The following is a 25916-nucleotide window of genomic DNA, read 5'->3' on the forward strand; positions in this document are numbered from 1 at the left end:
CTCTTAAATCATGGTTAAGAGATCAGGAGTGGGCTCATATGACACACACTTCCCTCCCTTCTCCTGCTCCTCCACTGTAAGGCTAACTAAGGTTAGGACTTGTATTGACACCAACCTTAAGCATAGTTTACATTTAAACAAGATATAGGGTGATACTCAGTGCTAGTCCTACTCATAGTAGACCCATTGAAGTGAATTGACATAACTAGTTTTTGATTAGGACTTAGTTGAATACAGGTGAAACTCGAAAAATTAGAATATCGTGGAAAAGTTCATTTATTTCAATAATTCAACTTAAAAAGTGAAACTAATATATGAGATATATATGAGATAGACTCATGACATGCAAAGCGAGATATGTCAAGCCTTTATTTGTTATAATTGTGATGATCATGGCGTACAGCTGATGAAAACCCCAAATTAACAATCTCAGAAAATTAGAATATTAAATGAAATCAGCAAAACAAGGACTGCAAATAGAGCAATATTGGACCTCTGAGAAGTAGAAGCATGCATATGTACTCAGTACTTGGTTGGGCCCCTTTTGCATCAATTACTGCCTCAATGCGGCGTGGCATGGATGCTATCAGCCTGTGGCACTTCTAATTTTTCGAGTTTCACCTGTACAACTCATACTGATCAATTCTCTAGTTAAGAAAAAGCCCTCAGTCCTATCCATGGTTAAATCTAGTTTGACATAAACTTAACTATGAGGAAGGGTAAGATGCAGGGATTGAATGTACCATCCTGCTCTGATCTATGAAATTCTAAGTGTTACATCTCTCCTGGTTCTTACAGGGTGACTCACTAACATTTTACACTGTTGTTCTGTTACCCTTTCATCTTTTGGAATGCTATACAGGCATTTCCCTACTTGCGTGTGAAGAGCATGTGTTCTCCCGCTGACACACATACCAAAAGGGGGTGAGGCAGGAGTGGAACGGGGGAATCCCCACTCATGCACATCCTGGTGACATGTGTAGCGGCCCAAACCGGAACCCCCACATAAGTGGCGATTCTCCTGCACCCTTCAAAGAGATTCTCATCTTAGCAGTGTTTGGTATTTTGAAGATCTTGCAAAGATAAATACATACAATGATAATTTTTTTTTAAAAAAATGGTAACATGAACAAACCTACCATTTAATACTATATAACTGTGTTTGAAGGGGGAGGGAAGCGTATCAATACAAAAACAAAGTATCTTGACTTATTTAGTTGTTTAATCAGACATTATAATGTAACAGAAATGTTTCTACACTGCACTTCATCGTTTTTATGCTGAAATTAACTACATTGACTTATTAAAACAGTAAAACAAAAAAATTAAAACAAATCTCTTCATATTATGTGTAATCTTCACAAAATAAACAAGAACAAGGTGATTGGTCTGTGCACCAGCTTTATATTACCAGTCATATTAGGTTTTGCACAAATGAGCTAAGAACAATGGACCAACATTGCTAACACTTCTTGCTTCCTTCTAACTGGTTTTGTTTTGTTTTTATAGTGGATGATGTTGGGGGAAAGCTCGACCATATTGGAAACACACCATTAAAAATCAACAGTGAGGTTTCACATGAAAACGTATCTAAAGATGATGGTTTTGGTTCTGAAGTTATTAAAGTTTACATATTTAAAGCTGAAGCTGAGGATGATGTGGAAATAGGTATGTATCCCAGCTTCTGTTATTGCTAGTTTCTAGTGTTTTCAAAAATTATTATTATTTATTAATTTTATATACCACTATTCATCCAAAGATCATAAGGAGGTTTACAAAATAACAGTCCAAAATGAAAACACAAAATACCGATCATCATCATAATAAGAACAACAAAAATCAATAACTCCTGTGTACAAGCACATGTAAAGGGCCATAGATTGTTTAATCAACCAAAGGCCTGATTATAGAAGAACGTTTTTGCCTGGTGCCTAAAAATATGTAGTGAAGTAACCAGGCAAGCCTCTCTGGGAAGAGCAGTAATCTAGACCAGGCATAGGCAAACTCTGCTCTCCAGATGTTTTGGGACTACAATTCCCATCATTCCTAGCTAACAGGACCAGTGTTCAGGGATTATGGGAATTGTAGTCCCAAAAAATCTGGAGGGCCGAGTTTGCCTATGCCTGATCTAAACCCTATCAAGAGCAGGCCACCTCCCATCCATGTGGACTAGGGCACCGCCAACAAACAGTGCCTCAGTCTTACCTGGATGGAGCTTCAGTTTGTTGGCTCTCATCCAGTTCATTCCTGAGGCAAGACAACATTCCAGCACATCCGTTTCCATACCTGAAGGTGTAAAGAAGAAGTAGAGCCGTGTGTCTCCAGCATATTGCTGACAACGTATTCCAAAACTGGATGACCCCACTCAGCGGTTTCATGTAGATGTTAAACAGCATGAGGGATAAAATCGAACCCTGAGGAACCCCACATTGAAGGCTTCACAGCTCTCCCCAAGCATCACCCTCTGGAAATGACCATCCAAGTAGGCCTGGGACCACCACAAAGCAGGGCCGCCCATCTGTCCTGCACACACCCAGACCAATGAGGACAAGTCACTGGAATTTTATTTCTTTATTAGCAAAGCACTCAGTTACATCAGCTCCTAAGGTGCAAGGATATGCACACTATTCCACACTAACTAGCTGGCTAGGCAATCTACCTCTCTGGCCGGTTCTCTGTCTTGGACAATTTGAGCAACAGTATAGCCACTCCCGTTCCTGCTTTCTTAAACTTATTAGTCTGATGCTGTGCCTGCAAGTACCCAATGGCTTCTCCTGACTGGCAGCTCCAGCTGCTCCCATTGCTTTAAGTCTCTCCATAAGTGTGGAGACAGTAGATTGGGGGACAGAGGGGATTCCAAAGGCACAACTGTCTCTGGACCCGTCACAGGCTCTTCAGCTTCTGATACTTCCTCCAGCTCTTTCCCCACCTCCTTTAACTTGGTCTCTGGCCACCTCTAGCTCCACTCCGGCAGCTGCCCCATGGGTGGCACGGAACCCCCACAAATCACTGGCCTCTTCACCTGGATTTTCAACCTCACCTGACTCCTCTGCCCACACATCCCCCCAACTCTCATGCTCCTGCCCGTCCATGACACCAACTCAAGATAGCTGCTCCAGAAGGATACCATGGTTGATGGTATTGAAAAAGGTCAAGGAGAATGAACAGTGACACATTTCTTCCGTCTCTCTCCTGACAGAGGTCATCATACAGGGTGACCAAAGCTGTTTCTGTGGCAAAACTGGGCCTAAGCCCCAATTGAAATGGATCTAGAAAATCAGTTTCCTCCAAGAGTACCTGGATCTGCTCTGCAAACACCCACTCAAAGAAGGGGATGTTGGCAACTGGCTGGTAATTACTTAGATTTTGCGAATCCAGAGCGGGCTTCTTGAGGAGTGGTTCAAGCAGGCAGGGACCATCCACTCTCACAAGGAGGCATTAGTCACCTTCCTGGCACAGCCAAATGTCCCTTCTCTGCTAGTCTCTATCAGCCAAGAGAGGCAAGGATCCAGAGCATAAGTCATCACCCTGACTGATCCAAGCATGCTGTTGACAGCCTCAAACCTTACAACTGAAACTCATGCAACACAACAAGACTAGACAGTGCTCTGGACACCCCTTGAGATTCATCTGCTGTAACAGCAGAGTCAAAGTCCCATCAGATCAAAGCAACTTTATCCTCAAAATGCTTTGCAAACAAGTCACTGTGAGCTACCATTAGTTCTGCTTGCTCCTTTGGGCCAGACTATTGAAGGCCCCGCACTGCCTGGAAAAGCTCTGCCAGATGGCACAATGAGGATGTAAGGGAGGCAGCAAAGTATGCCTTCTTTGTTGTCTTCACTACCACTAAGTAGGCTTGATGATGAGCCCTCCCCAGTGTTTGATTGCATTCGTTTGGCGTTTTCCTCCACTTGTATTTAAGCCGTCTCCCAGCTTGGGCTCATTGCCCTGAGCTCTGGAGTATACCGGGGAACCAAATGGGGTCTATGAAGTGGGAGAGCGTGCTCAGAGGCGATCAAGTCAATAGCCTGAGCCATTTGGATATTCCACAAGTCAGCGAGGGCTTCGACAGGAGTCATATCAGCATGGAAACCCAAGGCTGTCTGGAAGTCAATTGGATCCATCAGTCTCCAAAGGTAGACTGTCCTCATAGGGCCCTTGCCTCTGCAGAGGGGGGAAAGGTGCTGAAAGCCTAAATCTCAACTGGACGTGATCTGACCATGACAAGGGACTGATGTCAGTATCCCCCACTCTTAGATCACTCTGTTTTCTGAGGAAACAAGGTCTAGAGTGTGGCATTCCACATGCATTGGGCTGATAACATGTTGTGACAGCCCCATGGTCATCATGACAGCCATGAAGTCCTGAGCCACCCCAGAGTCCATTGCCTTGGCATGGATGTTGAAGTCTCCCAAAACCAGCAATCTGGGGGTCCTCAGCACTGCTTTTGAGACCAGCTGTGTCAGGGAAACTGCTGGGCAGCAAGGTGTTGTGCTAAACCAGCAGAATCCCTAATCTGTCCTGATTACCCAATGCCAGGAACAACCACTATTGTTCCCCACGCAACTGGACAGAGAGCCAGGAGAGAGAGAGAATTTCTGTAGACCACAGCAATTCCCGCTTCCTGATCCTCAAGTCTGCCCTGACACTGCATTGAGTACCCAGGTGGGCACAGCTGGGTGCAGCCAACTCCGTCCTGCTCACCCACTCAGGTCTCAGTGATACAGACCAGACTCGCCTGCTCATTCATAATCAGATCATGCATAAGGCAGATCTTATTCAGAGCCAACCTGGCATTCAACAGCAGCAGCCGCAGATTTGAGAGCTGTCTGATAAGAAAACCACAATTTCCCCAGTTTGGAAGAGGGGTTGGCATATGGCACAGTTACTAACTGCCTGTGTCATGTGCCCCTTCCCCGGCCTGTGCCACCTCCTACACCATACCTCCCCCTGTCCAGAACTACTATGATTGGGGGGGGGGGGAGGCCCTTGCTCTCCCCAAGTCCCCTCTTCACAGACATGTATTTCTCTTCCTCCTACCCACAAATTAACAGCAACAACAAAGCCAAGCAAAACAAATTTAAAAAGTCAAGCATAGAAATAAAAAAACATTTTAAAACACTTACAAACACTTAGGGCAAGCCCCCCCCAAAGGCAATGCTGAGGGGGTGGCCCTTGCCCTTGCCCTTCACTGAAGTGGATCCCACCAGGGCTGCTGTCTACATTGTGTAAAATGAATACTTCCTTGAAATGGTCTCCTGTTAAACCTCTTGTATTGTTTTTCATAAGACAATCAAAAACAATTAAATAACATAACAATACTATGAAAGCTGTGCCCGTAGATTCCAGATAGCTTCAGTCAACCCCTGCTTCTTCCTCAGTTATCTCACTCCACTTTCAGAACTAACTTCTCTCCCCATGCCCTTGTAAAGGCTCTTCTAAGTTAGTTCATGCCTGCCATATGCCCAGGCCATGGCAATTTGTCATGCTACTTACAAATTATAATGCTGTCCCATCAAGCTATCGTTTCCCCTAGTGACTTTTGTTGTCTTCTTATTTCACCAAGCACACAGGAGAGAAATGAAACATCTTGCTGTTTCTTTTAAAATGTTATTAAATGAAAATTAATTATTCTCTTCAAGGTGGAACAGAAATTGTAACAGAGAGTGACTTTCATAATGGGCATTCTGTAGCTGGAGTTCTAGAGCAAGGAGGTGTTGGCAGAGTACAGCGAGAGAAGATGCTTTATATGGCTGTTAAGGATTCCTCTCAGGAGGATGAAGATATTAGTAAGAATTTTATTTTTGTGTTGCTAAGAGAGTAATCTTGTCATTTTTCTCTTCCCCCTACAATTACTATGAAAGTAAATTGATTTTATCCATATATTGATAACTGATCATTTTATACTTCAAACGAGGATAGAGATCCTAACACATCCAATCTCCTCAAGCTATGTGCAAAGCCCATATGGAGAGGTCATAGCAAACCTAGTCATGAGTGTCCTATTGTTTGCACTATATTGCCTCATCACAGACTTGTGATCCAGTATGTAGATGGACAGTTGCCTAGCTGCTATTGGTAGCACACTTATATCTGTGCAGTGTGTATTATTTATTTTATGTTTAAGTGAATTTCAGTAATGTTACGGCAGCTGGCATTTACATGGGGATGCTGACAATCCCAGAGGCATTTTGTGAATGTCTGAAAATAACTAGATATTTCTCCGTTTGTTAGACTTATGCCCATGAATGTAGATCATCAAAGTAGGTGATTGTCAACATTCACTTTTTCTTATTTATTTATGCCTTTTGGACGTTCTGAAGTGATTTTATGAACTACAGCACTGTCAGGTTTAATGTCAACACGTTACCGTAACATAAAAATAAGACATCCTATACATAGAGCACATATACATAAGCCCTTCATTAATTAATTTTACATTTTTTATTCATAGATTAGCAGTGAAATTCTGTACATGTCTACTCAAAAGACAATGTCTCATTGAGTTCAACAGGGTTTACTCCAAGGTAAGCAGGTAAACACTATTTTAAGGAATAAGCCCCATGGAAGACAGTGAGACTTACATCAGAGTAAACGCACACAGGATTGTACTCGTGATACATAAATGCCAATAATTTATCACTTGCAAATTTGTAATTTTTCTACAATGTGGTACAATTTTATTAGTGGGCAGAGCAATCCAAGGTGGGGTGTAGAGTGAAGTGGCAGACAATCTACCTCTTCATGCTGTCCAGGGTGGGAAGTTGAAAAGGAGTAGGTTGTCTGAGAAACAAACCTTGCAGATCTGTGGGTTTTTATTACCCCCCCACACACCAATTAAAGCCAATGAAGGAATCATTTCACCATTTTCAGCCTGGAATAGTTCGTGGGCCTGCTCTTAGGGGCTTTTGGGGCACCCCTGCCCCTTCCAAATGCCTCCAGCCAGAACTACAGGTTAGGATTACACTGCATTTTTATTCAGTATTCAAAATTTGTTTATACCGTTGTACATCTTAATAATATAAAGAAACATCACCAAACCCACTCTTTTGTTAGTGTTTGCTTTTAAAAAAAAATCTGTACTTTTTAAAAACAACAAATTAATGTCTAAGCCATGCACAGATGCATGTTTTGTTCCTGGTTGAAATTTGACTACAGAGACAATGCTTCTAAGTTACTCATGTTCATTAATTTTAATAAGTCTACTCCCAAGTATGACTTAGTTGGTTAGTATTCGTAGGCAAGCCACTCATTCCCTCAATCTGCAAAATTGAAAAAATGATATTACATAGCTGGTGTAAAGATTACTTGGTTACGTATGTGAAGTTATTTGATCACTCCAAATGCTATAGAAATAGGTGGTGTTGTTACATTCTTAGAACTCTATGATGCGGCTATATTATGTTGTGAATAAATTCAAAAGACGACCATATTTAGGTCAATCTTGTGTGCTGAGGAACCATGTTAAACTTGTCACAGCTAATAAATAGCTTTGCAATGCAATTCTAAGCATTTTCATTTAGAAGTAGGTGTAGCCCTTGCCTCACCAACCTCCGAACTGCAGCTTTCTCATGGTATGCACATTGATGCCACTGATGGGAGGCCAGGTGTAGCTGCGCCTCTCCCCGCTGGCTGCTTCTGTTGAGAAGCAACCCCGACCAAGTTAAGTGGGCTTCTTTCCTGGTAGATATGCATGGGTTTGCAGTCTTAGTCATGGGGGTAAACCTTTCAAGACAATTTCATGAATCTGGCATTCAGATTTTGGTTTTCACACATAGATTGATGTACTCTGGTAGTAGATAACTATACTGAGTCAAATATGAATTAATTGAGCAAAGATGAAAAGTTGCATGGATAGTGTCATTAATTCCCCATACCCTTTAAAACTGAATATAGGTTGTGCTGAAATAGCTGATGAAGTCTACATGGAGGTTATTGTTGGTGAAGAAGAAGCAACATCACTTTCCGACGCACAGCTTGAAGACTCCTGTGTGAATAAAACTTTTGTTCCTGTTGCGTGGGCTGCTGCTTATGGTAGGAGGCTAGATTATATCTTAATCTTAATGAGAGTCTCTTCTCCACTCTTGCTTAATTTGCAGTGTTCCCATAGAGTTAATTGCATTGACCAATCTCTTTCTGCCCAAATAATGTTTTGCTATTTTGTGGACATAAGAGAGCAATAAGACATGTTGTACCAAAGAGTATGAATTCATTTTAAAGCAGGGGTCAGCAAACCTGTTTAGCAGGGGGCTGGTCCACTGTCCCTCAGACCTTGTGGGGGGCCGGACTGTATTTTTTTTTGGGGGGGGGAGAGAACGATTTTTGCCCGCCCACAAAGAGGCCTGAAGATGCTTCGCTTTACCTGTCCCAGTTGTCATCCCAATAGCTGCAGTTGGGCTTCTCCAGCCAGCCAGGCACCGTGGCGGGGTAGGAGGCTGTGTTGGCCAGCGAAGACAGAAGCAGCAGCCCCGGCTGAGGAGCCACAGATGGAGGTAGGGGAACTGGGGCATCACAAGCTTTTACCCACCACCTGCTGCTGCTGCTGCTTCCCAAGAGGCACCGCAGAGAAGAAGACAGAGCCGCCTGCCAACCCACAAGCGGCGGCCACGGCCACTGCAACAACCCGTCTGAACGCCATGGGAGGAATGAAGGAGGGAGGCAGGCAGCAATGAAGAAAGTGTGCGAGGAAACGGCGCGGAAACGGTGCGGAAAAGGGGTGTGGAGAAGGAAGGGAGGGTGGACTGAGGGAGGAGGAGCAGGAGGAAAACGCAGAAGCAGCTGGCACCCGGCGTCACACGCCCCCTTCACAGCGCCACCCTGTTGAGGCGGGTGGGCAGGCGAGCCAACTCCTGCCATTGATGACGCCTGGCGTGGGACAAGATTGCTCTGTCCTCGAGGATAAAAGCGCTGCCGTGAGAGGGATGGAGAGGGAAAGAACATGCGCACTGGCAATCCACTCGGCAATTCCCGGACCGTCCGTGGGCTAGATCTAGAAGGCAATTGGGCCTGATCTGGCCCGCGGACCTTAGTTTGTCGACCCATGTTTTAAAGGCTCCAGAATGCTTTCCACCTTTCCCAGTTCATATATAGGTTGAAATAATACCTTCAAAATGATGTTTTGTAGTTTAATACTTACTGTTACTAAGGGAGGTGCAAAGTCTTGCTCAAAAAATGCGTTTTCAAGCACTTAGTTGTATATTCTGTTTATAATTACAGAAAGTTGCCAGCCCACCTACACTTGGACTCCAAGAAGTACTCCTCTGAGGCAACTCCTGTTCCACCTATTCTCCTTTCCTCAGAAATAGTTGATCTCACCTGATGAAATTAGAAAAGCATTTGAAACAAACCTGCAGAATAAAATAAAAAATATATTTCATTTAAAAGAACCTCTGCTGCTAGATGGCAAATTCAGCTGTTGCAAGTGTGAACAGGTCATATGCTATCTGACCAGTGTATAAAAGCAGGTGTCTACAAATACCATCACCACAGTTGCCATGGTTATTGTAGAAGAAGCTATTGTATTTTGCCCTTTTGTTCTTTTAACTGTCGGCATTTCCCATTTTAAGCAGACAATATAGGCTGCCGCTGCTGCTGTTGCTGCTGCTGTGCCTTCCATCCTGTCTCATAAGTGGCTGACCAGAAGCACACAGCATATTTTTTAAACTTCCTTTCTACTTCCCTTATTCCATATATACCCTTATCTGTTCCTTTTCACTGGTATAAAGGCAGGGCTGGCTCAGGATGCTTGGCCACTTGAGGCAAAACTTAAAATGATGCTCTGCTGCCACAGCTCCCCACTGCCACCACATCTTCAGCTGCTGCCACTGTCTGAGCCAGCTGGATGTGGCCTGAGAGTAAAAGGAGGCTGGAGAGGGGTGGGCAGCGGCAGGCAGTGCATGATGGTGGGAATGGGTAGCATGTTGTGCTCAGTGGAGGTGGCCAACAAGTGCAGGAGGTGGCGAGCAGCACACTCCTTGGAGGCCAGATCTATCATCCTTCCCAGCTGTCCGCAACCTGCTGTTTGAGGTGATGGCCTTACTGTGCCTCTTGGGCAGGCTGTCCCTGATCAAGTGTTATAGTGCAGGGTCGAGAGATGGTTGGCCAAATAATCTCTCTCTGTGTGTGTGTGTGTGTGTGTGTGTGTGTACACACACACACACACACACACACACACACATATATATGGGCAATAGCTCAATGGTAGAGCATATACATTGCTTTTAGAAGGTCTCTGGTTCAATCCACAGCATTACCATTTAGTAAGGTTCTCAGGTAGATACTGCTGAAAAAGACAATTGTCTAAAATCTTGGCAAGCTACTGTCATCAACAGAACTGTAATAAATGGACAAGAGGTCAGACTCAGTGTAGATCCAATCTCATTCATATGAGGCTTGTTGTTGCTGAATGGTGTGACAGTACTGTTAATGCTGTGACCTCTGCTTATGTGGCAAATGTTATTTTTAAAAATAGTTTCACACAAACATTTAAAGGCTAACCTTTTCCCCTAGGAGATGATAGAAGACTTCCCCGGAGGTATGAAGACTGTCAAACACCAGGTGAGTAGATGAAGACTTGCTTATATGTCTAGTATTGCAAAGCAGTTCTTAACTACATTTAGGCTCCATCAGCAATTTAATAAGAATCAGCACATGAATGTTAGAATAGCAGATAAATTAAATGTAAAAGAAAGCAACATTACAGTATGATATTAATCAGTTATTTGGGTAGGGCTGTCCATAGCTGCAGCCGTTGTTACCACAGCTGTGACATTACCAAAATAAACCCTCTTCACCTCTGCTTCATTTGGGTGAAAGTCTCTATCAAGAATCTAAAGGAAGCAGGAAGGAATTTGGGAAGGGAAACTTAAGTTGGAGCAGAGAGCTGTGTATTAGGTTCTTTGATGGGACAATTTTTGTTCCTTTCTCCCCTATCAGTTCTGGAACCAGTGAATCTTTCATTATAGGAGTGCTTTTGGACATGTTTACTTAAGCGTGTTTACTCAAAAATAAGTCCCACTGAGTTCATTGGGGGTTATTTCAAGTAATGTGCATATGGTTGCAGCCTGAATATACATAGACTCATATATGAGAATCATATTAGCTGACAGCATTTATTTATTTATTTATTTGATTGATTGATTAACTCAAAATATTTTCCCTGCTCTTCAGCTGACTCCAGAATGGCTTATGTAAGATGTATAGAAACAATAGCAAATAATTGCTTTCTATGTGTTATATTAAACAATGTATGTAGCTATTTCCGGCGAGTGCTTCTAGCATCTTATTACGAAGCAGAATCTCATTGTCTCACTCTCAGTGCAAACACAATTGCAGCGGCTGGTTCTTTCGCTATAAACAGCTTCAGTTTTCAAAATAAGCTCCTACAAGGAAGCTACTTGCAACATTGTGATGCGTATCTGGTCTTTCATATCAGGACCCAACTTGGATGCAAGATTAGAAAGCAAAAATGGTAATGCAACACAATACCTGCAAATCTGTGATAGCATTAGCACAAACAGACTTCTTAAACAGAAAGCCAAAAAAAGGAGGAGAGGGGAAGCAAGGCAGTGGCAAACAGGTAAAATTACTTTCTTGGCTAGAATTTACCTACTTACCTGTAGCTTTTAACATTATTAAATTAGAATAAAAAAGAGTAGTTATTGCCACATTCTTACATCATTAGGAGGGTGGTTTGTTTAAAGAGAAAACTACAATAAAATTTTGTCCAATTTTCTCTTATTTTATTATCTGCACTGTCAGAAGAGTATTTCCTGACTTATTTATACTGCAGTTTCATGTAGTGAGAAAACTACAATAAAATTTTGTCCAATTTTCTCTTATTTTATTATCTGCACTGTCAGAAGAGTATTTCCTGATTTATTTATACTGCAGTTTCATGTAGTATTCATGTAGTAGCTAAGTTCTTGTTACATTAACATAGTAGGAGGGACATGGGTTGGAAATGGCAAAAAGATAATTTATAAGATATTGTTCTTTAGTGTGTTGCATTGTGGGTTTGTACACATAAAACAGCTAGCAGAAATTGTAATTTGAAATATTTTACCAATCAGCAAGAGGAAAAGAATCCCCACCCAGGTTCATTTTGTTTGCAGAATTTATATAGAAATAAGACTACGATGTAGTCCTTGTGGTGCATTGTCACTTGCACAGCAGTAGAGAATATTCTCATAATTCAGCCACTTACCATTTACAGTTTTCTGTCTGAAAACAAAAATAAAAAAGTATTGGGGAATAAAAATATCCAAAGAAAATGACTGAATTTTGCAATAGAGGTCCTTTTTTATTCCAGCCAGTGTGAAATACTGGAGTAAAAGTTTTCAAACAAAAACTATCCAGGAAAACTGATATAAGTACAGTACACATACCATGTGTGTGTGTTTCCAAACACCAGGGGGAATAAAATATCCCATATTTGGAAGCTTTTTGTTCCTGCTAACCTAAAGCGTTGGGGTAAAACTGTCCCATGCCATTTTTCAAACAAAAACTGATTCATGGAAGCCTGACACCATATATGTTTTTGTTTTGGAACTACCCTGAGGTACATTGGAACTTGGCTTGGGATAGTAAATTGTCTCTCAAAGCAATCCATATATAATAGTTGCTTTCTGGTATTGGATGAGGAGTTGTTAGCCAAAATACCATTGACAAGTGTTTTGAACTTGTCACACTAGAAAGTTGCTAAGTTGCTAAACTGAAAAGACTGTAAGAGGAAGGTCTGGCCTTGTATGCCTCTTCTTTGAGGCTGCATAACGATTTGCAGTGTTAGAGTAGAGATTTTGGAGAGAGTAAAAAGGAGGCATTCCAATAATGTGCTGAAACTGGATCCATAGAATCCATCCCCCTCCCACTGCACTGACATGTCCCCAGAATTGGGGGGAAACTATGCTAACCCTGTAGCTGGCATTGTTTATTTCCCTCCATTTGGAATACAGTGGAACCTTGGTTGTCGAACGCTTTGGAAGTCGAACATTTAGGCTTTTTAACACCGACAACCTGGAAGTGAATGCTTCTGTTTTCTAATGTGCTTCGGAAGTCAAATGGCTTCCGAGGCTTGTTTCTCCATTTTTTCAATGGATTTTGCCGACCTCCCATTGCGCGTCAGTTGTCTAACGTTTCGGAAGTCGAATGGTCTTCTAGAACGGATTACGTTCGGCAACCAAGGTTCCACTGTAAATGGGAAGGTAACTTTTTAAAAGAAATAAAAAATGATAACAGGAAAGGAAAAATTTATAAAAGGCAAAATGCAGCCCTGCCCTCCTCCACACTTTTTGCCCTGCTGGCCTGAGCCTGGTGGGTCATAGGAAAAGCTGTTAATCTGCCTTTAGTTCTCTCTCCACTCCCACTTTTGGATTGCTCTGCTCACTATTTTTTATGATACTGTGTTGTGTTTGACTGATGTCAGAATTATTCTTTTTCTTGTTACAATTTATTTCATGATATTTTATGTTTATTTAAAACAGCTGTTATAATAGGTCCTGATGGACAGCCCTTAACTGTCTACCCTTGTCATATATGTGGAAAAAAATTTAAATCCAGGGGATTCTTGAAAAGGCATATGAAAAACCACCCAGATCACATGATTAAGAAGAAGTACCAATGCACAGATTGTGATTTTACAACTAACAAGAAAGTAAGCTTTCATAATCATTTGGAAAGCCATAAGCTTATCAACAGAGTTGACAAAACGCACGAATTCACAGAGTACACCAGGCGATACAGTGAAGCAAGCCCACTGAGTTCAAATAAATTGATCTTAAGAGATAAGGAACCTAAATTGCACAAGTGCAAATATTGTGACTATGAGACTGCAGAGCAAGGACTGCTTAATAGACATCTGCTTGCAGTCCACAGCAAGAACTTCCCTCATGTTTGTGTTGAGTGTGGAAAAGGTTTCCGACATCCTTCTGAGCTCAAAAAGCATATGAGGACCCACACAGGGGAGAAGCCTTACCAGTGCCAGCATTGTGTCTTCCGTTGTGCTGATCAGTCCAATCTGAAGACACACATCAAAACCAAGCATGGTACTGACCTGCCCTTTAAGTGTGAACATTGTCCACAGACATTCACAGATGAGAAAGAACTCCAGCAGCACACAGAGTTGTTTCAAGGGCATAAGACTCATCTGTGCCCACATTGTGACCACAAGAGCACCAACTCGAGTGACCTGAAAAGACATATAATATCTGTTCACACAAAGGACTTTCCTCACAAATGTGAGGTGTGTGAAAAAGGTTTCCACCGTCCATCAGAGCTCAAAAAGCACAGTGAAACACACAAAGGTAAAAAGATACATCAGTGTAGGCACTGTAACTTTAAGACTTCAGATCCTTTTGTACTTAGTGGACATATCCTTTCAGTTCACACTAAGGACCTGCCTTTCAAATGCAAAAGATGCAAGAAAGGATTTAGGCAACACACTGAACTGAAGAAGCATATGAAGACCCACAGTGGAAGAAAAGTCTACCAATGCCAATATTGTGAGTACAGCACTACAGATGCATCAGGCTTCAAGCGGCATGTCATATCAATACACACAAAAGACTATCCACACAGGTGTGAGTACTGCAAAAAGGGATTCCGTAGACCATCAGAGAAAAAGCAGCATATAATGAGGCATCACAAAGAGGCCTTAATATAATATATGAGCTATAGAAGAAAGCAGTTTAGAAACTGACATCATAATTGGGGAACAAAATTCTCATGAACTGTTTCTCCTCTTTTCAAAGTTTGATATTAAATCATAACTTTACATTATTTGTGTTATAAGTCTTTTAAATTATTAGGGTTTGACATGGGATCTCATAGCTCTATGATAGTTGCTCATCAGAACCTAAAGAACACTGTAAAATGCAAAGAGATGAACGTTTGAAAAGATGTAGAAAGAGACTGAATGTATTCTGTTTCAAGTATTATACATAACTAAGCTAAAGAAAATATTTTAAGTCAATTATCTTAGCCCTTTACCAACAATGCAATTTAAATCCTTAATGAAAATCAGGGATGGAGTTCTTTAAAAATGTATGTTAAGGCAAATCTAACATTATGCATTTTTTGAACAGTGACACTATATAGAAGTCAGTACTTTGTCATTACATTTTTAAATTGTGCTGGGAAATAGTATTCAGGAATTAAGTCAAATTTTGAGATCTGTCTTTTTTCATTTTTAAAGCAAACACACATTTCATCAGGAAACATTGTTTCTGTTATTTATTTAAGTTCAATGAGCAATATTTAAATGTTTCCCCAGAACTGCTAGCCCATTTTATTGTAGGATGTGATGTTAAAAATACAACATTGTTTTTGAGCTCAAAAGGTATTGTTTGGTGCTAAGGTTAAAGATGTGTATGTATATAATTTCCCTTCTTACGTGAAAAATGCAGTCGAATGTTCAGTATGGCACATATAACAAAAAGTACCTTTTGACCAACATAATTATTATAAAATTATTGTTATTATTTTAAAAAAGGAAAACAAATAGAAAGATGCGGCTGTTGGTGCTAAGGTTTCACACTTCTTTTTTTTTGCTTCCTTATTATATTCCCTAAAAAATAATAAACAAAATGAATATCAATACTGCAGTAGTTAGAAATACCTAGAGAATTTTATGGGGCAATGTTCCTGGCAAGGTGGGACTACTGTGGTGTTTTCGTGCTAATAAAAAATGTTTCAATATAGAAATGAAAGTTGCACCTTTTAATCAATTCATGTGAAACATATAACATAAACATGCATTTTCAATCTATAATAAAGTTATATATGCAGTAGTTAACCAGGACATTATGCTACCGCTGGAGTTTGGAGGTGGATCTTCAGTTTACAGTGTATACATTTGAAATATGCATCCCTTTAAACAATGCTTTGTGTTAGCATGGTGCAAATCAAAATGGCGCTTAGTATAACAAGCTGGTCTAGGACAATTTAATAACTAAAAACTTCATAAATGTTATGCATATGTGTACTTTTAAAAAACTTTTTTTAAGTTGCTTCATGTTTTTACACAGCTGTTCACATGATAAATTGTAACTTTACTTCATGCTACTATTTTATGGCTTTGTGTTTCAGAAAATATTCATACTTGGTTTTTCCATCAGATGAGAATCCGTTCCTTGAGAACCATTTTCTTTTATATTTCTAAACTTCAGAAAGTTAAGTTTGGGAAACCTTAGAAAACTACTTGTGTTTTATGTTGCTGTAAAAAAATGATGTACACTCTGTAAAATAAGATTGTCACTGTTATGCAAGATTATTATTACTCATTGTAATGAGCATACAATAAAATCCATCTCTTGCACTTCAGGCATGCATTGCTCACTCATCATTTATTTCATAATTTAATTGTTTGATAGCCTGGTCATTATTTTTGAGAACTTACTGTAAATTGCAATCACAGTAAGTAAAGAGGAGAAATAATAGTGTCTTTAATTTTTCTCAGTTAAATGCGCAGAAATTTAACTTCCATTTAGAGAAAAAGGTTTGTAGAATGGTTTTTTTCCATTTAACTGGTCATGTGTGATTGCCTGGCATTTTTGTGTTCATATTCAGCTTTTCCTTCTTCTGTGTTCTATTCAGTGAACCAATATTAGTCATTTGCAGTAGTTCAATGAGAGTTGTAACAGTAACATTTAAAGTAGACAAAAAGTAAATGTAGTCTGGTTTGAAATTCATTTTAAGCTTCAGGAGATTTAGCATCTACTTACAGTGTGGGGCACGTATAGTACAGGCCCTTAGTTTCCTATTCTGTGGTCCAATCCCCTAGCTGCATATGGGGTGAATGGTGGTGCTTTAATGCTTCTGGGTGAGCAGGTAGCAGGGAGTGGTTGAGATGCTGCCCTAATTCCAGTGGTGGTGGGCAGGCAAGGGCACAGTTGTAGTGGAGGCTGAACAACATTGGGGGTGGAGGCTTAGTTGCTTGGTCTCAATTACTTGTTCCAGCTCTTTCACTCCACCATAAGTTATTGGTAGAATATCTGCTGAGCCCCCTGGTCTGGTGCTGCTGTTGCTGAATGCCAGATCAGTCCATACTCATCCATGACTTGATTGTGGGTGAGCAGGTTGATCTGCCTTGCATTACCGAGACTTCAGTGAGAAGGCTGGATGGGCCTGACTTTACCCAGCTGTGCCCACCTGGGTTTTCAGTACTGTACCAGGCTAGGCAAGGGGTTTGAGGCAGGTGTTGAGATAAACTTAGAGCAGGGCTTCCCAAACTTGGGTCTCCAGCTGTTTTTGGACTACAACTCCAAAAATAAAAATAAAAACAACAACTTTTATATATATCCCACCCTCCCCGGCCAAAGTCGGGCTCATCATCAGATATATAACGTTAGTATAAAATCAAACAATAATTAAATTACCTCCTAAAAACAGGTCAAAATCAAACTAAAGTCTAATTAGATGGCTTTCTGCAGGGTTGGGAACAATAAGTGCTCATTGGCGCAGCTGTTTACGCTGATCTTATATGGGCCTGTGAGAATGCTGGGAGGCCTCTTTCATATTAGTTCTTATACAAAAAGAAAAGAGTCAGGCTGAGCCCTGACCAAAGGCCTGGTGGAACAACTCTGTCTTGCAGGCCCTGTGGAAAGATGTCAAATCCCGCAAGGCCCTGATCTCTTGTGGCAGAGCATTCTATCAGGCTGAGGCCAAGGCCGAAAAGGCCCTGGCCCTGGTCGAGTCCAGCCTAATCTCTCTGAGGCCCAGGATCTCCAAGATGTTATTATTTGCAGACCATAAGGTCCTCCGTGGGGCGTACCAGGAGAGGCGGTCCCGTAGGTACGAGGGTCCTAGGCTGTATAAGGCTTTAAAGGTTAAAACCAGCACCTTAAACTGGATCCTGTATTCCACCGGTATAGCACTGGATGAATGTGATCTTGCGGCAAGGACCCCGTAAGGAGTCTTGCCACGGTATTCTGCATCCGGTGAAGTTTCTGGGTCAGTTTCGAGGGCAGCCCCACGTAGAGTGAGTTACAATAATCAAGCCTGGAGGTGACCGTCGCGTGGATCACAGTGGAGAGATCAGGGCGAGAGAGGTAAGGGACCAACTGCTTAGCATGACGGAGATGGAAAAATGCTGCCTTTGTTGTAGCTACAACCTGCGCCTCCATAGAAAGGGAGGCGTTGAGGATTACACCCAAACTCTTGACAGAAGGTGCTGGCACTAATTGCGCCCTCGCAAGAGATGGGAGTTGGCCCTCCAACCCCATATCGTCCCGACCCAGCATACTTCGACCCCAACCTCTGTCTTTGAAGGATTTAGCTTCAACTGGCTCGCACGCAGCCCTCCAGCCACAGCTTCCAAACATCTGACCAGTGTGTCTGGGGCAGAGTCAGGTTGGCCATCCATCAGCAGATAAGAGTTGGGTGTCATCAGCATACTGATGGCAGCCCAGACTAAAGCTCCGGACAAGCTTGGCGAGGGGACGCATAAAGATGTTTAAAAAATTCAACTCTAGTGCTGTTGGCCATCCAAAAGCAACAAAACATGTTTGGACCCACCCAAAGATGCCACTGGCATGGGCCCACACAAATCTGCATGGACTAGCTCAAAGGCCTGCTAGTCTTTTGACTGGATCTGGGATATGAGCATGTGGTTACCTTGGATTGCTTGCAGGCTCTGCAGTCTAGGAACTTGTCATATCCCTTAAACTTGCACCCCTCAGTACACTCTGGGGCCTTCTTGATATATGACCAACCTGTATGCGCAAATCTGTGGTGCCAGAGATGAAAACAATCATTGTGTGGTGGCACGTTTGCGCACTGCACCTGTGTTACCTCAGGGGGGTCATCAACAGCAATAGGCATCTCAACCACGAACAGCCTATTCTTGCACTCAACACTGTACAGCTTCTTCCCATCCCTGGAAAAAGAACACATTATTTGCAAACGTTACACTGAAACCATCAGCGACAAGAGCAGACACGGATAAAAGACAGTTGGCAATTTCTGGAACCACAAAAGCCTGGACCTCATAGTCTAGGAAAGAACAATATAACATGCCAGACTCAGTTAAAGGTCTTTTGCTCCCATCAGCCAGTGACACAAAATGTCCACTTTTCACAGACTTGCAGTTCCGAAGAAGCCCACTTGATGGCACTAGGGTATGAGTCGCTCCAGTATTGACGACAAAAGAGAAACTAGCTGGTTGTTTACATTCCATTCCTCCAGGGTTGCCATGGATGCAGCTAGGTGGAAAAGAGATGTTTTCTCCTTGCCTTTCTCACTCCGGCTTTTGGCTCTCCCACTCCACTGTGCCTGAGAACCGTCTCGAGAACAGTCTCTTATCTGCTTCCCCTGCATTCCTTTCCGGCCGTCCTTGGAGTCTTGGGCCTCTAGTGGACAGTTTCTCATGAGGTGTGACGTCGACTCACAGCGAAAACAACTCTTGGAGACTTTGGCTTTTACAGAGCTCTCACAGCTTCTGCTGCCTGCACCCCCACTCCTGGGTGCACAGCTTCCAGAGGAACAGCCTGCAACTGTTTTCCTCTCAGCTCTCTGCCTCTCTCCCTGTCCATCACACAGATGTGTTGAAGCGTAGAAACAGCTTCCAGGAACGTTGCTTTTAGCCCTCACTAGGCTCACGGCCCCCTTTCGGTCTTTGGCTCCCACTGTGGCTTCACACGCCCTCTGCAGTGCCCGCCAAGCGACCCAGGCTTCCTTAATTCCCTCAAGGTGAGGCAAAAGCCAAGCGTCCACGCTTGTTCTTTGCATGCCCAGCACAAGCACACTCTGCTCCCTTTCCAGAGCTGCAGCCACGTCTGCCTCAGTAGCTCTCTCAGCAGCCTGAGGGGGTTGCATGCAAGACCAGAGCTGTTCTCCCAACAGCCAGTAATACATTCAGTGTGACCAGTCCTCCCAGTTGCTGCCATTCAGCCTCTCAAAAGGCACATTGTAAGACTCATGTGCTTGCGGTTGAGCCATCTTCCCCCGGGGCTATAAGCTTACTCACGCTTCTGCTGGCCGGTCCTTCGAATATGCTATCTGCAGCAAGCTCTGCTTTCACCAGTGAAATCAGGACTGCCCCATCCCCAGGCAGGATTTCAGAACTGGCCTTTTCCTTGTGTTCCCTTCTCACACCCGGCAAAATAAACGAAGCCTTCCATAACCTGTTGGATTATCTGCCTGTCAGGTGCGTTTCCTCTGTGCCAAAACTCTGTCCGTTTTCTCTGCGCAAGCTACTGTGCGCCTCTCCTGCGCACAGCCTCTGTGGAAAAACGACCTAAGGCAGTTTTGTAGAGTAGCAGCGGTTGCCTCCGTGTGAGAAGGAGAAAGGAAAGAAATCCAGACACTGTTCTTCTATCTCTAACAGTGTTTATTTACAAGCAAAAACAACAAACAGTTCCATTGGAACTTGATCACATCTTGCTCTCTCTCGCTCTCGGAGCAAAGTGAAACTAACTTTCACAGACAACTTAACAGCTTCCGTTCCGAAGCTCCTTCCCAGATACAGGACATTCAGGAGGTTAACCCTTAACCACCACACTCCACAGGACAAATTAATGATGTCACACAGGGGGCCCCACACCTCATGTGGACACACTCTAATCAACCAGGATGGGCACGGGTCTGTAGAGTTGATTTATTGCCCAGATAAGCCTGGCGTCCGGCCCGCTTCCAATGCTGCGCCAGGCCTCTGCATTCCAAAGCTCTGAGCAAAAGCAGAGTTTAGCAGCGTCCAGAGAAAGCTGCTGTCTTCTGTGCTTCAGTGTGCACAAAGCAGTCTCACACAGAGATACTAAGAAACTAAAAGCAGTTTATTTACAGCAAAGCTATCCATTGTCTAACACAGCACGCAGCATCGTGAGACACGTCTGCTCCACGTAAAAGCGAAAGCAGAATAGAACAAAGGACTGAGACTCTCGGAAGTGACGCAGAGTCTCTCCCCACCCCACAGTAGGCAGGACGTACACTCTGAGCTGTTTAACCCTGTAAGCTCAGGTTCTCCTCACAGGGTCAACAGGGCAAGTGGTGGGCTTTCCAGCTTGGAGGAGTCTGTCCACATCGGCTGTGAGTATCCGATCGGAGTGGTCCAATACTGGACCCGAAGACAGTCGAGGGGGATCCAGTTCCGTTATTGTACAAGTTGGCAGGGAGGTCACGGCAGAGCAACAAGACTTTCTCCGTGAAAAAGGTTGCAAATGCCTCACAGCTGTGTGTCAAATTCATATTTAAATTTGGCCGTCCCTCTAGGGACGTTAGAGACCCAATTATACTAAAAAGTTGCGCTGGGCGAGAGCTAGCGGATGCAATGGAGGCTGAGAAGTAAGACTTCTTAGCAGCCTTCACTGCCATCTCATAGGCTTTCATAAGCGTTCTATAGGATGTTCTTGACACTCTGTTGCGGGCACCCTGCCATACTCACTCTAGCCGTCTGAGGTCCCACTTCATTTTCCAGAGCTCCTCAGTGAACCAGGGGGCTCAGTTTCTGCAGGGTCACAGAGGGCGTCTAGGTGCGTTCTCAACAAGCTCACCCAATGAGCCACCAGAGGGAGCAGGGTCCTGCAAGGCCTGACTGAATCTATCAGGGTCCATCATCCCTAGGTAACAGGACCAGTGGTCAGAGATGGTGGGAATTGTAGTCCAAAAACAGCTGAAGACCCAAGTTTGGTAAAGCCTGACTTAGATGGATGGTCTGCACCTGGTGATGGGCCAGAGAGACAGGTATTGGATGCTGCTAGTCTACCAACCACCCTGCTTCTCAACAGCATCCCTGATCCCTGGTCCAGAGTGTGATTAACTCTTCACTGCTTGAGGGGGTGGCTGCAAATACCCATTTTGGAGGAAAAGTGGTGGAGAGGGCTGTGGTGCAGAGCTGTAAACATTATTGGAGGACACAGATTATTTAGATCCATTCCAATCTGGGTTCATGCTTGGCTACGGAACTGTGTTGTCCTTGGTCAACCTGATGGATTACATCTTCAGAGGGACAGGGTGAGTGTAACCTTGCTCCTGCTTTTTGATCACTCATCAACTTTTGATACCATCAACCATGGTATCCTCCTGGACTGGCTCTGGGGAACTGATTTGATATAATATTTATATTCCACTTTTCCAACAATAAATGTTGAGTTCAAAGCAACTCACAGTAATTACAATAGCATTAAAAAACAATCATTGTATTTACTATACTATCAAACACAATAGCATATTAATAAATAAAAAAACAACAAATTCATCAAAATGATTAATACAATTCAATAAAGTCATAGTAATTCAAAATATGAGAAAGAGCTGCTGAGCACCAACCCTGTGGCAAATGACATGGAATGGCAATTGAGGGCACTGTGTGTATTACAGTGCTCCCAATTCTACTTTCAGGATCAAGTCCAGAAGGTAGGATTAGGAGTGTGTGTTTTGGCCCTCTTGCGGCTATGTTATGGGGTGCTACAGGGGACTATCTTATCTCTTGTGCTATTTGATATCTACATGAAGCCATGTGGGAGTTGCCATTAGGAGGTTTGGGGCAAGGTACCATCAGTATGCTAATAAAAAAGAACCCCTGTGTTGCAAACAGAACAGTCTGACAATCCAAAAGCAACATGGTAGGCTAATAATATAATTACAATACTTTTATATCACTATTGAATTATGTCTTAATTTACAATCAGATAACTTACAATATATACATGGTATGAGCTTTCGTGTGCATGCACACTTCTTCAGATACACACAGATACACACAGATACATACGTGTATCTGAAGAAGTGTGCATGCACACGAAAGCTCATACCAAGAACTAACTTAGTTGGTCTTTAAGGTGCTACTGGAAGGATTTTTTTTATTTTGACTATGGCAGACCAACATGGCTACCTATCTGTAATATATACATGGTGACACTAACTAATGTGAGTTAAGAAAATGTCTCAAAATGCGGGATTTTAGGCTAGTATAATGTCACGAAAAATCACTAAAGCTTGAGGCAACATGCCTTCCAAGGTAAGTGTCTTATGCAGTATTTGCAGAGAGTAAGCTGAATAATGTTGGTGCTCCAGACACAGCAATAGGACAGTCCTTCCAGGATAACCGACTGTTTCAATCAGTGTTCTTCCTCAGCTGATAATAATACCAAATAGAATCAATTACATGCAAATACAATAAATGAGATGATATACCTGAATATTCTATAAATGGCTATTACACAATAAGAGATACATTACCAAGTAAAACGTTCAAAAGGTTACACAGGATACATATGGTTCAGCTTTCACTAATCAGTGTAATAGGCTGACACTGTTAGCTAAGACATGGTTGCATTATAAAGACCACTAGCAGGTGAATGAAATAACATAAAATTTAAAGGTACAGCATCCAATATACAGAAATGAGACTACAGACAACAGCCACATTGACATGCAAATTAAACAAAACAATTTAGGTCTAATTCATTGTTTAATCCCCCCGGATATAGGGATTTAAATAGGAAAATCAACCTAGCTTCTTCCTGATGTAACAGTTTGACATAATCCCTCCTTGTACAGTGGTACCTCGGGTTACATACGCTTCAGGTTACAGACTCCGCTAACCCAGAAATAGTACCTCGGGTTAAGAACTTTGCTTCAGGATAAGAACAAAAATCATGCTCCGGCGGCGCGGCAGCAGCAGGAGGCCCCATTAGCTAAAGTGGTGCTTCAGGTTAAGAACAGTTTCAGGTTAAGAACGGACCTCCAGAACGAATTAAGTACTTAACCCGAGGTACCACTGTACCGTGTTTTAGGACTGTATAGAGTAAGTCTGTATCAGAATGGTTATGCTTCACAAAGTGATCCACCAAAGGTGCCTCCATAATTTGGTTAGTAATACGGGAGTGATGCTCTCCTATGCGGGTACTGACAAGCCGTCCAAGACCATCAGTCGATATGGATCTACATGGTTCAGATACTCCTCTGCTGCGAACATCTCCTTGAGCCTCTCGAATGCGCACTGCGCCTCCTCTGTCCAGGCAAACAGCTTCTTATCCTTCAAGCAGTTCGTGAGGGGTGCAGTGAGTTGTGAGTAGTTGGGCACGAACCTCTGGTAATACTTAGTGAAGCCCAAGAACCTCTGCAGATTCTTCTTCGTCTTGGGCTTCTGCCACTCCAACACCGCCTTCACCCTCGCAGGATCCATGTATACTCCGCCAGGCGACACTCTAAATCCCAAAAACTCTACTTCTCTCACACATAGAGCCTGTGCACCCGCAGTCGTCGCAACACCTCCTTTATGTGTTGCACGTGCTCGCCAGGGCTCTCAGAGTAGATCAAAATATCGTTGAGGCAAGCTAGCACATTACAGTCCAGCAAGTCTGCCAAAATATTGTTGATGAAGGCCTGGAAGGTGGCAGTGCCCGACTGCAGCCCAAATGGCATCAGTAGGTACTCAAAAGTCCCATACCTGGTATTGAAGGCCGTCTTCCCCTTGTTGCCTTGCCTCACACGTATCAGATTGTAGCCCCCCCCCCCCCCAGGTCCAGTTTGGTGAAAATTTTCACTGATCTCAACCTCTCTAGCAGATCCCCAATACGTAGCAAGGGGTACCGGCTGGGAATCATTAGTTGTTCAGTCTTCCTGTAGTCCACAATAAGCCTTTTCTCTGGGGTGTCCTTCTTATATACAGAGAAGACTGGGGGCTCCTCCTGGTGCCTTGGTTGGCTGGATAAAACTCCTTGCCAAATTCTTCTGCAATAACTCCCTCAGCTCAGCTAATTCCGCCTCCGACATGGTGTAGAGACGACGTGGGTATTTGGGCCCCTGGCGCCCGGTCTATTTTGCAGTCATAAGGTCGGTGTGGCGGTAACCTATCTGCCTCCTCCTTGCAGAACACGTCCCTGAAGGCCTTATACTGTGGGGGTATGGAACTCTCTTCTCCCGTGAGTTTCCCTCCTACCTCCACCCCTTTCACTCCCACCTCTCTAGGTGTTTCACGCTCCAAACAATTTGCTTGGCAATAGGCTGATGCGAACGTTAAGGACCATTGAACCCAGGCCACTGCGGGGTCGTGTTTTGTGAGCCACATCATGCCCAGGACTAGGGGATAAGTAGCTAGCTTGATGACGTGGAACCTCCTCGTTTTGTTGTGCCCTGCCACCTCCACCCCTAACGGCTGTGTGGTTTGGACCACCTCCCCTGCTACTAGGGGCCAACCATCAATCGTCTGGACCTCTACTTGGGAGTCTAACCACTGGGTCTCGAGGCTGTGTTGCTTCACGAAATCTGCATCTACAAAATCTAGCGAGGCTCTCGATTCCACCAACCCCGGCACTTGCACCCTCCAACCATCTGGGAGTTGTAGCATCACTGGCAGAGCTATCCCAGGAACGGCTGGTTCCATTTGAGGCCCCTCTACTGGCTTGCCTCCCAGTCTCTGGCCTCCCTGGAGAGCTGGGATCAGCCGTTTCCTGACTGTGCTGCTTGGGATTTGAGCTTCTCCTCAACACTGGCCCCTGACAGGGACCCCCCTGTCTTCCTATCGGGACACTGTCTAGCCAAATGCCCCTACCTCCCACACACAAAGCAACTGTGCATCTCCCTATGCTGCTGACTGTTAAGATTCTTACTCCGTGCTTGCAGTCACGGGATTGTTTTATGTCACATGATGGTGTATGTTTTCATTCCACATAGTGGGAAGTGATGGAGACAGGATGTTTTGTCTTACTGTGTTCCGTGATGTGGGACTATTGTCCTTTGTTTTTTCTCTTTGTTGTTTGATGAGAAAGTGGAAGGAGCCGAGTCAGAATGCTCCGAGTGCATTATACGTAAATAAAGTAGTTTAGCCAAAATGCTGAGCTATTGAGTCTGTTATGTGAACTGCCAATACTCTGCAGGTTCCATAAGCGTGCTAATGCCTCTTGGTATCAGTCGCTGTGATGTTCGGGCTGGAGAAAGCTTTTGAAGCTCCCAAACAACCGACCAGGAGGGAGAGAACATGC

At 43.3% G+C, this 25916-nt stretch overlaps 1 protein-coding gene across 7 annotated transcripts in view; it reads left to right on the top strand.

The window, feature by feature from the left end:
* LOC309523296 (zinc finger protein 711-like) overlaps positions 1 to 16317 on the top strand; it is a 64336-nt gene extending 48019 nt beyond the window's left edge. For 2 of the 7 annotated variants that reach the window (XM_082207076.1, XM_082207081.1), the window contains 6 exons: positions 1510 to 1668; positions 5643 to 5789; positions 7897 to 8034; positions 10510 to 10557; positions 11435 to 11578; positions 13482 to 16317. In XM_082207076.1, the coding sequence (XP_082063202.1) occupies positions 1510 to 1668; positions 5643 to 5789; positions 7897 to 8034; positions 10510 to 10557; positions 11435 to 11578; positions 13482 to 14659 (1814 nt within the window). In that variant the 3' untranslated portion in view covers positions 14660 to 16317. The remainder of the gene's footprint in view (positions 1 to 1509; positions 1669 to 5642; positions 5790 to 7896; positions 8035 to 10509; positions 10558 to 11434; positions 11579 to 13481) is intronic. The other 5 variants (XM_082207077.1, XM_082207082.1, XM_082207079.1 and 2 more) reach the window with 5 other exon arrangements.
* The last annotated feature ends 9599 nt before the right edge of the window (positions 16318 to 25916 follow it).

Source organism: Podarcis vaucheri, assembly GCF_965113315.1.
Source record: "Podarcis vaucheri genome assembly, chromosome: W".
Classification (NCBI taxonomy): domain Eukaryota; kingdom Metazoa; phylum Chordata; class Lepidosauria; order Squamata; family Lacertidae; genus Podarcis; species Podarcis vaucheri.